Below are 12002 nucleotides of genomic sequence, written 5' to 3'. Positions count from 1 at the left end.
GAAGATATAAACTTTACCCTGAATATTACTTTGTCTAAAATCCATAAGCTCTGGTAAGTTGTCTCTTTAACAAAATTATCAGTTGTTTCTGTGATTTATTCTTTGACTCACTTATTTTTTAGGATTAGATGATTTAGTTTCCAATCAATTTTCTTTTGGTTTTTGCAAGGCAATGAGTTTAAATCTTGCCCAAGGTCACACAGCTAAGTATTAAGTGTCTGAGGTCAATTTTGAACTCAAGTCTTCCTGATTATAGATGCTCTATCCACTGCACCAGTTAGTTGCACCCCTCCAATTAATTTTTAATCTCTCTTCCATTGATCACTATTGAATATAATTTCTGCTGCCTTATGAGATACAAAGAATGCATTGCTTTTCTACCTTTGGATGGGAGACTTCTATGTCCTAATACATAGCTAACTTTTGTGTACTATGTACTACTGAGAGGGAAAAAAGTATATTTCTTTCTATTCCCATTCAATTTTCTTCAGAAATCTATTATATCTAACTTTTCCAGGATTTTGTTCACTTCCTTCTTTCCTATATTTTGATTATGTTTATCTAATTTTGGAAGGAGAAATTTGAGATCTCCAACTAGAATAGTTTTATTTTCTATTTTCATCTATTACTCATTCAGTTTCTCCTTCAAAAATTTAGATGCTATGCCACTTAGGGTTTATACAAGTATTGATTTAAATAATGGTCTATGATAGCTTTCAGCAAGATATATTTTCCTTCCTTATATCTTTTTATTAGATTTATTTTTTGCTTTTTGCTTTGTCTAAGATTATGGTTTGCATCCTGGCTTTTTTTTTTGCTTTAGTCAAAGCATAATACATACTGCTCCTACCCCTTTGCTTTAATCTGTGTGTATCTGTATGTCTCAAAGATGTTCTCTGTAAGTAGCATATTGGAATGATCAATAACTTTAGTGAAGTTCCAAGATAGAAAATAAATCTAATTCACCCCTTTTATTTTCAATTTACATAATTTGGTTTTCGTTTCATATCTGAATATTAGCAGCAAAATCATGCAGCAAAATACAGACAAATTACCTTTAAAATAACTGTAGATAATATCAAATATTTGGGAGTCTACCTACCAAGGCAAACCCAGGAACTATATGAACATACTGCAAAACACTTTTCAAACAAATAAAGTCAAATATAAACAAATAGAAAAATATTAATTGCTTAAACATAAATCAGGTCAATATAATAAAATGACAATTCTACATAAACATCTAATTTTTCAGAGCCATACCAAACTCTTTTAATGCTATTTTTGTAGAATTAAAAGAAATAATAGAAGATTCATCTGGAAGAACAAAAGACCAAAGATATCTAGGGAATTAATGAAAAAAATGTGAAAGAAAGTAGCCCTACAGGATCACAAACTGTATGATAAAGTAGTGGTTATTAAAACAATCTCGTTCTGGTAAAGAAGCATGATGGATCAGTGGAACAGATTAGGTACATATTACACTATAGTAAATGACCATAGTTATCATAATGAAAGTGTGTTTTGTGCAGGGTGGTGTTTACCATTTTATATAAGGCAGTGTTTTCAGTTTTTCCCAATAATCGTCCAAGAAATTCAAGAATTTTAGTGGTTCCTTAAGCAGTAAATAAATGTAATTAATCTAATAAATAGTATATTAAATTACCCTTAATGTTCACATGAAATTTTTGGTTTTTTGAAAGGGAATGGAAAGAAAAATGAATAAGCATTTACATAGCACCTGTGCTAAGGACTTTATAAATGTTATCTCATTTGATCTTACACTAATTGTACAAAGTAGCATCTCTATTTTACAGATGAGGAAACTGAGCAAATGACAGGTTAAATGACTTTCCCAGGATCACAAAAATAATAAGTTTCTGAGACTGGATTTGAATTCAGGTTATACTAACTCCAGGTTAGAATTTTTTCCATTGTTCCAACATATGTTTATGCATTCTAAAACAAATGATGGGAAGATGGGAGCTTCTTGGACAAAAAATATTGGTGAAGATGTGCAAAAGACTGAGTGGCATCATAACTGTGGGAGGAATTGGTTAAAATATCATGGAGGAAATAGATTGCATTCATATCAAAATCTACTTATTTAGTCATCACATGTTCATTTCCCTTCTGAAGGTCACTAACAGATTATGTTTCTATCTACTCCCTGAAATTTTGTCTTTTCCTGATATATAGATAGGTAGATAGATAGATAGATAGATAGATAGATAGATAGATAGATAGATGATAGATAGATACATAGATACATAGATACATCGATACATCGATACATAGATACATAGATACATAGATATGACCATGTACTTGAAAAGTAGCTAAAAACCATATCCTGGACATGAGACTTACCAAAACCGTATTTGAGTATACTACAGAGTAAATTACGGGGTTTGAGCAAGACTAATTTTTAAAAAGGGGGTTGAGGTGGTTTCCCCAGCAACAAACTTGGTCTGAGTGACCCAGATTTTTGAGAACAATAAAGGAGTTTCTCTAACAACTTCAGTCAAATACTGATATTATCACACTGCAGATAAAGGGATACAGAAATCTAGAAAAGGGATAGAATGTTGGATCTGGAGTCAAAATGGACCTAACTTCCATATAGTTAATATTCATATGACAAAGGGAAAGTTATTTAAAACTTCATTTCATTCATGTGCAAAATAGGGATAAATATAACCTGTAACATCTATCTCAAAGGACTGATGTAAGGAAAATATTTCATATACCTTAAAAATTCTAAATATGTGAAAAAATTAATAATAATGAGGAAAGACTATGTTTGTTTGTAGGCAGAAGTGAAGAAACAGGTAGAGGAGGAGAAATTGAGAAAGGATTGAAAGAGAAAGGGAAATTGTTAAAGCAAAGTCTTAAAGGTGGGGAGGGAAATGCTCTCAAGACATCAAGTACTGAAAATTAGTGAGGAATAAGAGCACCACATGGCTTGTAGAAAAAAGAGTGATTGATGATGGGAAGATCTGAGGATAGAGATAAGAAAGCTTCAGTTGGACTGTCTTGATCTTCTCAGTGAAACAGAAGTCTAAGTCATTAGCTCTCAGTTGTATGAAATCAGCTTCATTAATGGGCAAAATAAATTCTAGGATCATACATCTAGAACTGGAAAGGATTGTAGTCATCTACTCCCAACAATTGATAAACATTTACTAATGGGAGATGATGTGAAGGGACTGTAAGATGTGAAGTGGAAAAATGAGAGCTCCCAGGAAATGTCCTCAATTTTCTCAGAAAAGTAGGAGATAAAATCCTAAACTGAGAGAGTCAGGCAAGTAAGTAGTGTGGGAAAGTAGGGAAAGTTTAGAACAGCTTCTTTGGGAAAGGAGTGGGATAGGAAGTCCATGGAGGAAAATAAAAGATTGAATCCTTGTAGAGAGGGCCTAATAGGGAAGACAAAACATGAATTTTTAGTGAATTCAGTCAGCATAGTTTTGTGGTTTTACTTTGTTCCATTCAATAGATAGAAATAGAAACAAAGGGAATAGATTGGGGGAGCAATCAAGAGAGTTGGGTTATGGGGAGCAGAAGAGTTAACTAAAGAATCATAGTTGGAAATGGACAAAAAAAATAGCCATGCATGGGTGATAGCATAGGTAAGTTCAGTACCCTAATTTAATAAACAAGGAATTTTGAGACCCTGAAAAATTAAATTATTACTCAGGTGATCACTCAGTTATATCAGTTATCTATTCAAACTTAAATCCCATGGCTTCCAATTTAACCTTATTTCCACTGGATTGTGGTAGCACATTTATCTATTTTCACTTGTTAGCAGTTTACTTGGAATTTACGTAGTTGTTAAAAAGAACAATTTCCCCCTCAAAAGTATAGACAGCACAAAACACAGTTTTGAAGTAGGGGGAAAGAATTCTTCCTAATTAATCCTTTCCTTACCTAGTTGTTGATTAAGGAGTCTTTCTTGATGATTCATGTCTGTAACTTGCTGAAGCATCTGAGGGAGATTCAACATTTTGAAAATTTTGTCAGACTATTCTATCATGAAATATAAGTCAAAGAGCAATTCACAGGCTTTTTTTGAAGCCCAAAACTCTTGTTTCCAGAGCATAAAACTTTTAATCACCATGGAATATTTTGATAAATTTTAATGGTAAAGATTTGGCATCATTTTAATTCAGCATGAACCAATGTATCATTTCTAATATATATGTAAATATATTCAAAATATTTTAATATTGCATTCAATTCACCATTTAAGAAAGCTATTGAAGATGAATCTTAAAGCGTGCAGAGGAGGTGAAGGACTTAAATATATGAAAGGAAGAAAGGAAAGATATCTTAAAATACAATATGGGGTAATATTAGTTACTCACCAATTTTGGAATTTTAACTCATACTTGATTTTAAGATATCTTTCTTTTCTTCCAGATTCCTATAAATGTTACCTAAAATTAGCTTTAGGCAGAATCATATAAGATGCAATCTCTCTCTGTCTCTCTCTCTCTCTCAGAATCCACTATTAGTATCAATATTTCTCCATATCATAGCTATATTCAATATCTCAAGGCTGCTGTATATAAGAGGACTGTCTTTGGTTCTGTATGGCCCCAGAATAAAGAGCTAAAAGCAAAACACATTGAGACTTGGTGTCAGTAAAAATTCCTAATAATCAGAGCTCTCCAGGAGTAGAGTGCTCTGCCTTGGGAGGTAGGGGCTTCATCTCCTTAGAGATCTGGTAGAGGAAGAAGAAACCCTGATCAAATGTCAAGAATGAGAATTGCCCTTAAGAATTACCAGAGTCCTTGGCCCCAGGGTTCCCCAGAAATGATTCTGATTCTATGATATTGTCTGACAAAATGACAGAATCCTATAGATGAGTATAAGATCATAGAACACGATCAAAAGTCCCAGAATGGTTCAAAAGAGAAAGAAAATGTATAAAATAAGAAAGATATAAAATAAGTTGGAAACTAGAGTTTTCAATACAGAACTTAAAACTTCCTTGTTGCTTTTAAAAACAGAATTAGCACAGTAGGTAAAATACAATACCCAACAGAAAATTTCTCAGAAGTAGAGATTCTGTACCATTCATCTTACTACAATATACATAAATGTGTGGCTCAAAACCATCCAACTTCAAAAAGGAAGTCCTGAAATTTTCTTCTTTTCAAAGATATAAAAATTCAAGTGACCCTAAGCATCAAAGAATGCTTCATGTTGCTTTGCAATTATCCAAGGATGAAATTTTGACCTAGAGGCTACAGGGCCTAAAACTTAACCTCATTCCAATAAGGTAGCATGTTTCTTTGGCTGAATATAAATCTACCTCAAATAATATTAAATGACAAACGTTACAACTGGAAAGGATCTTTGAGATCTTCTAGTTCAACCCCATTAGTATGATAAAAATCAACCTGTGCTTTTTCACTGAAGTGAAACGTGTTATCCAAGGTCATATCATTAATCATAATAAGATGGAGAAGTAAACAAACAATAACAGGAAGGATGTAAATGAACAGAAGAATATGTCAAGGAAAATTTTTCGTTATGGGAATATACAGAGAACCTGCTCCTTTTCTCATACTAGACTGGTTATAGGTAGAGATGACTATAGCCAGGATGATGAGAAATAGTTTTATGAGCAGACTGTACAGATGCACAAGTAACCAGGCCCCTTCTTGGAGATGGCACACTCTTGTGCTACTTTCTCCCCCTCCAATCCTCTTCTCTCCCTTAATCAAAACAAGTTTAAAAATTGACTGTTACCCAGGCACCCTGGGTAAAATTCTGTGTTTCACTCTGGAGAACCCAGCCTTAGGCCATGATGGTCAAGAAATTCTACTTTATTTTCTTTGTAAAGTATATGATAAAGGTATCTATAAATTTTTCCGCTTTCATATTGAAAAGTAAACTACAAATGGGTATAGCTTGCAAAGTATTAGAAAGAGCCCTGGCAGAGAATTAAAATTGTATTACCAAGCAAAATAACTTTAAAATTTTACTTCTTACTTTTCTTCAAATGTTGCAATTCTCTATTACTTTTCTTTTAGTCCAGAAGGCCTATAATCCACCAGTGAATCTTCAAGGTGTGCTCTAGTGAATTTCCTACAATTTAAAGGGGAAACAAACTCCCCTCTCCTCCTCCTTCCCCCTTCATGGAGCCACCCCATCCGCCAATTCTTCAGTGCTTCAGTCCCCAATTCAGTGCTGGAAGATGGCATCACTGGTCAATGAATATCCTTAGAGTTACAAACTGAGCCCAGAATAAAACTTGTCTGTGAAAAGAAGCAAGTCTTCAACTCCTCATCACAATTGATGTGGGGCTGTTCAGAAAGGTGGCCAAAAAGGAAGAATCAAAACAGACAAAGAAAACTGTATATCAATCTCCCTAATGAATATTGATGCAAATATCTTTAAAAAATTTTAGCAATGAGACTACAGCATGTTATTACTAGGATCAGATAGGATTTATACCAGGCAGGTAAGGATGTTTCAATATTAGAAAAACACTCAATATAATTAAACATATCAATAGCAAAACCTACAGAAATCATGATTATCTCAATAGATGCCGACAAAGCTTTTGATAAAATATAATATCCATTCTATTAAAAACACTGGAAAGTTTAGGAGTAGATGGAGTTTTCCTTAAAATAATAGATAGTATCTTCCTAAAACCATCAACAAATATTATATTTAATGGGAATAAAGGCAGAGAATTTCCGATAAATTCAGGGGTGAAACAAAGATGCCCACTATCACCATTACTGTTCAATATAGTGCTAGAAATGCTAGCTTTAGCAATAAGAGTAGAAAAATAAATTGAAGAATAAGAATTGGTTTTCACTCATTGCAGATGATATGATGGTATATTTAGAGAACCTGAGAAAATCATCTAAAAAATTCCTTGAAACAATTAACAAATTCAGGAAAGCAGCAGTAAAAACCTACATAAATCATCAACATTTCTATAAATGAACAACAAAACCCAAAAGCAAGAGATAGCAAGAGAAATTCCATTTAAAGTAACTATAGACTATCAAATACTGGGGAATCTACCTCCCAAGACAAACCCAGAAACTGTATGAACACAATTACAAAGCACTCCTCACCCAGATAAAGTCTGGTCTAAATAACTGGGAAAATGTCAATTGCTCATGGATAGGTCAAGGTAATATAATAAAAATGACAATTCTGCCCAAATTAAATTATTATTCTGTGCCATACCAATCAAACTATCAAATAGCAATTTTGCTGAGCTAGAAAATATAGTAACAAAATTCATCTGGAGCAACAAAAGTTCAAGAATAGCAAAGGAAATGATGAAAAATGTAAAAGAAGGTGACCTGCTCTACCAGATCTAAAACTACATCATCAAAACTGCCTGGTACTGGTTAAAAAATAGAACAATAATGGGTTGTGTGGGGCAACTAGGTGGTGCTAGATAGAGTACTGACCCTAGAGTCAGGAGAATCTGAGTTCAAATCTGCCCTCAGACTCTTAATAATTATCTAGCAGTGTGACCTTGGGCAAGTCATTTAACCCCATTGCCTTGCAAAAACAAACAAAAAAAGATATAGAATAATTTATCAGTGGATTAGGATAGGTTGAAAAGAAACCACAGTAAATGACTATAGAAATCCACTATCTGACAAACACAAAGACATCAATCTCTTGCATAAGAATTTACTATTTGACAAAAATTATTGAGAAAACTGGAAAATAGTATGGCAAAAACTAGGCATAGATCCACTTCTCACACCCTATAACAAATAAGGTGAAAATGGGTACAGGGTTTAGATATAAAGGGCAACATTACAGATGAATTAATAGATCAAGAAGTACTCTATCAGATCTATGGAAAGGGGAAAATTCATAACCAAAGAAGAATTAGAATATATTATAAACTGCAAATGAGTGATTTTGATGATATTAAATTAAAATGTTTTTGCACTAATAAAATAGTGCAAAATTAGAAAGAAACCAGAAAGCTGGAAAACAATCTTAATAACTAGGAGTTCTGATAAAGGTGTCATTTCTAAAATATAGAGAGAATTGCCTCAAATTTATAAAGTTACAAATCATTCCCCAATTGATAAATGGTCAAAGGATATGAACAGTTTTCAAATGAAGAAATTAAAGCTATATAGAAGCATATGAAAAACTGCTTCAAATCCTTATTGATTAGAGAAATGCAAATTAAAACAACAATAGGTTATCACCTCACACCTATCATGTTGGCTAAAATAGGCAAAAAAGGGGAAATGATCAATGTTGGAGAGGTTGTGGTAAGACTGGGACATTAATAGATTGTTGATGGAGTTGTGACTAGATCCAACTATTCTGGAGAACAATATGAAGCTATGTCCAAAGAGCAATAAAAAAGTTCATTCCCTTTGACCCAGCAATTCCAATTCTAAGTCTATATCCAGAATAAATCATAAAAAATGGGAAAAGTCTTACATGTTCCAAAATATTCATAGTAGCTCTTTTTGTAGTGACAAAGTTTTGGAAATCAAGGGAATGCCCATCCATTGGGGAATTGGTTAACAAGTTATGGTACAAGAGTACTATGGAATATTATTGTTCTATAAGAAACCATAAATAGTCAGACTCTAGAGAAACATGGAATTAAGTACAGGATCTGCTGCTGAGCAAAGGGAGAAGAACCGAGAGAACAATGTACACCTTAGCAATAACATTGTGAAATGATCAGCCTTGATAGAAGCAGCTCCTCTCAGCAATTCAATGAGCTAGGACAACCATATTAGACCAGCTATGAACAATGCTATCCCCATCCAGAAGAAACAAAAAAAAAAAACCTCTTCAGAATACAATGAATACTTTATTTTTTTTTATTTTATTTTTAGGTTTTTGCAAGGCAATGGGGTTAAGTGGCTTGCCCAAGGCCACACAGCTAGATAATTATTAAGTGTCGGAGGTTGGATTTGAACTCAGGTACGTGCTCTATCCTCTGTGCCACCTAGCCACCCCCCCGATGAATACTTTATAAAAATTATCTATTATTTATCTCTTTCCCTTCCGAATTACTCATACCCCAAATGACTAATCTGTAAACATGTTTATCAACAATATGTATGTACAATATTAACCTGACTGTTTGCCTCTTGGGGGGGTGGCAAAGGAGGGTAGAAGGAAATTTTGCAACTTAAAAATATACATATATGCATAAGGATATATATATATATATATATATATAAATTTAAAAATATATGCATAAGGATAAGTGTTGAAAACACTTTCATAAAGAGTATTTGAAAAAATAAAATATCAATAAAAAAGAAAGGTGGTCAAAGAAGATACCAGGTGGAAGATTTTCTCAATGATCCTTTTGAATCCTCTCTACTGAAATACATATTAAAGCATCTCTGCAGTACCATCTCACATCTATCAGATTGTCCAGTATGACCAGAAAGGACAATGTTCAATGTTGGAAGTGATGTGGGAAATCTAGGACACTAATACATTGTTGGTGGAGCTGTGAACTCATCCAGCCTTTCTGGAGAGAAATCTGGAATTATACCCAAAGGACAATAAAAGTGTGCATACCTTTTTGATCCAGCAATACCACTTCTGAGTTTGTATAGCAACCCGGTTTGTGGTGGCAAAAATAATTGGAAATCGAGTGAATGTTCATCAATTGGGGAATGGCTGAACAAATTATAGTATCTGTATGTTATGGAACACTATCATAAGAACCAAGAGGGATGGGATTTTAGAGAAGCCTGGAAAGAGTTGCATGAACTGATGTTGGGTGAGATGAGCAGAACCAGAAGAACTTTGTATATCCTAACAACGTGGGAATGATGGACTTGCTCATTCCATTACTGCAATAATCAGGGACAATTTTTAAGCACTTAAGTAACAGAAGAATACTATTTGAATTCAGAGAAAGAACTATGGATTTTAAACTGCTGTGTACTACATAATTTTACTAACTCTAATATTTTATTTTCTCCTCAGGGATATTATTTCTCTCTCATCACATTCAATTTTGATCAATGTATAGCATGGAAACAATGTAAAGATTATCAGTCTGCCCTCTGTTGGGAGGGGGAGGAAAGGGGGAGATTGTAAAATTAAAAACCTTACCAAAAAAATAGGTAGAAACTACTATTGCATATAATTGGAAAACAAATAAAATATTAATTAAAAAAAAGAATCCTCTCTACCCACCACCCTCCATACCCCCAAGATCTCTAGAAAGGGCTATAAAAATCTCAGAGATGTTTGCATTTAAATACTTGCAGCTCACAGGGTCCTCCTCTTTTCCTAGCTTCAAGAGACACATAGTCTATGTACACATGTGCTTACATGTGTGTGCACACACAGAGATACACATCCTCCTTTCAAAACTAAGTGCCTAATCTCTAGCCTCCCACAGAATCAGAACCTCCTCTCAGGGAAGTCTCAGATGGCCATTCACACTTCTCTTTCTCTATAGAGTGAAAGTTTTCTCTATAAAGTGAAAAGCTCTGACCCATGTGAGAAATTCTAGGTACATGTATGGGGAGAGATGATTGATCCTTCTCAAAGTCCCTACCAAGGTAGCCTGCCACCTCCCCATCTGCATATGATTGCCCTAATCTGGGAATTATTTCTGCAAGACTGATATTTTAAAATGCATTCCTGTTTCAAATACACACATGTACATATTGACAGACCATAATTCATAGGAGTCCATTGGACTCTGGACACTCTCAGGGTCTCAAACTGATCCCATCTTGCTTGTCCTTACTCTCCTAGGAAAACTGGATACGTTCTACTTACTGCCAGAGACTCAGCTTTCTCCCAACACGGTTCCCATATAATCTGCCAGTAAGAAGAAGTTCTTAGTGGAAAGGAGATTAAGAGAAAAGCAACCTGTTCTCTGTCTATCTTCTCTGGATCAGGAGTCTTCCTTTTCCTCCCCCATGGACCATAATAATGTGTAATAAAAGGAAATCTTGTGATTTAGGGGAAAACGAAAGTTACTCTGAGCCATGAGTGATCTAAGTTGAGGGAGGAGCCAGGAAATTCATCTAAACAGAGTACACAGCACACTCAGTTCCTGCTGTTCCTTCTGGAAGGCTATCGTTTTATCCTCATTTTCAAAGAGGACCATAACATCAGGAAGGTGATGCTGTAACAAATACATGAATTAGAGAGGGCCATGCAGTCATCAGCCTCATTTTCTCATTCAAAGGCATGAGACACCCATTTTGCCAGTGAATCTTTATACAATATATATTTTAATGCATACATTATTATTTTAACATTAATTTTTAAATTTTTTGTTATAGGATATGATTTCATCTTTAAAAAAAGATGCATGATTTTATTTCAGACCTACACAAACCATACTTGAGTTTCATCATTTCTATCACCTATTCTTTCACCCTTCCTCCACCCCCAACAACCCCCCAAAAATATATCAGAAATACTTAAATCAAAGACTTGATGTCCAAACTAAATTAATATTTGATTTAGCCAGCAAAGCAGAGACAGAGCATGACCTTCTGAAACCTGAGTGAGAGGTACATACAAGAACAGCACAGTACCTTTTAAAAGGGTCAGCATTTTGAACAAGACAAAAAAAAAAGGACTTCTAAAAATTGAGGTGTCATTTTTTCACTTTTTTTTGCCAGGGTTGGGGGAGGTGATTGGGCCTAAGGGTCACACTAGGGGTAAAATTTTTTAAAGAACCCTAGAAAGGGAAAGGAAACAAACTCCCAATAATGAAATCTACTTACTTTCACAATTGATCCATATCAGGCTTTCTTGAAAAATGACTCTGAATTCACCAACATGACCCCATTAGTCAATCTTCCACTGACACTTCACACTCACACCCCAAATCCAAACAGAACAAACATATGATCAAATACACCCTTGAATATGTACTTAAAGGATGCATATTTCAAGTTAAAATAAAAATCAAAACATAAGATTAATTAATGTCATAGTTATTGAAATATGTAAATCAAATTCTGAGCAAATGTGCCCAC

At 34.2% G+C, this 12002-nt stretch overlaps 1 protein-coding gene across 1 annotated transcript in view; it reads right to left on the bottom strand.

Annotated features, from left to right (window-relative positions):
- Positions 1-10983, bottom strand: part of LOC141494079 (GTPase IMAP family member 8-like) — a 48988-nt gene extending 38005 nt beyond the window's left edge. Inside the window, 2 exon segments of the mRNA XM_074195241.1 lie at positions 3931-3988; positions 10786-10983. Coding sequence (XP_074051342.1) covers positions 3931-3988 — 58 coding nt within the window. The 5' untranslated portion in view covers positions 10786-10983.
- Between the last annotated feature and the right edge of the window lie 1019 nt (positions 10984-12002).

The sequence above is a fragment of the Macrotis lagotis genome, chromosome 7, assembly GCF_037893015.1.
Source record: "Macrotis lagotis isolate mMagLag1 chromosome 7, bilby.v1.9.chrom.fasta, whole genome shotgun sequence".
NCBI classification, from domain to species: Eukaryota; Metazoa; Chordata; class Mammalia; order Peramelemorphia; family Peramelidae; genus Macrotis; species Macrotis lagotis.
This window is presented reverse-complemented; position numbering and strand designations above follow the sequence as displayed.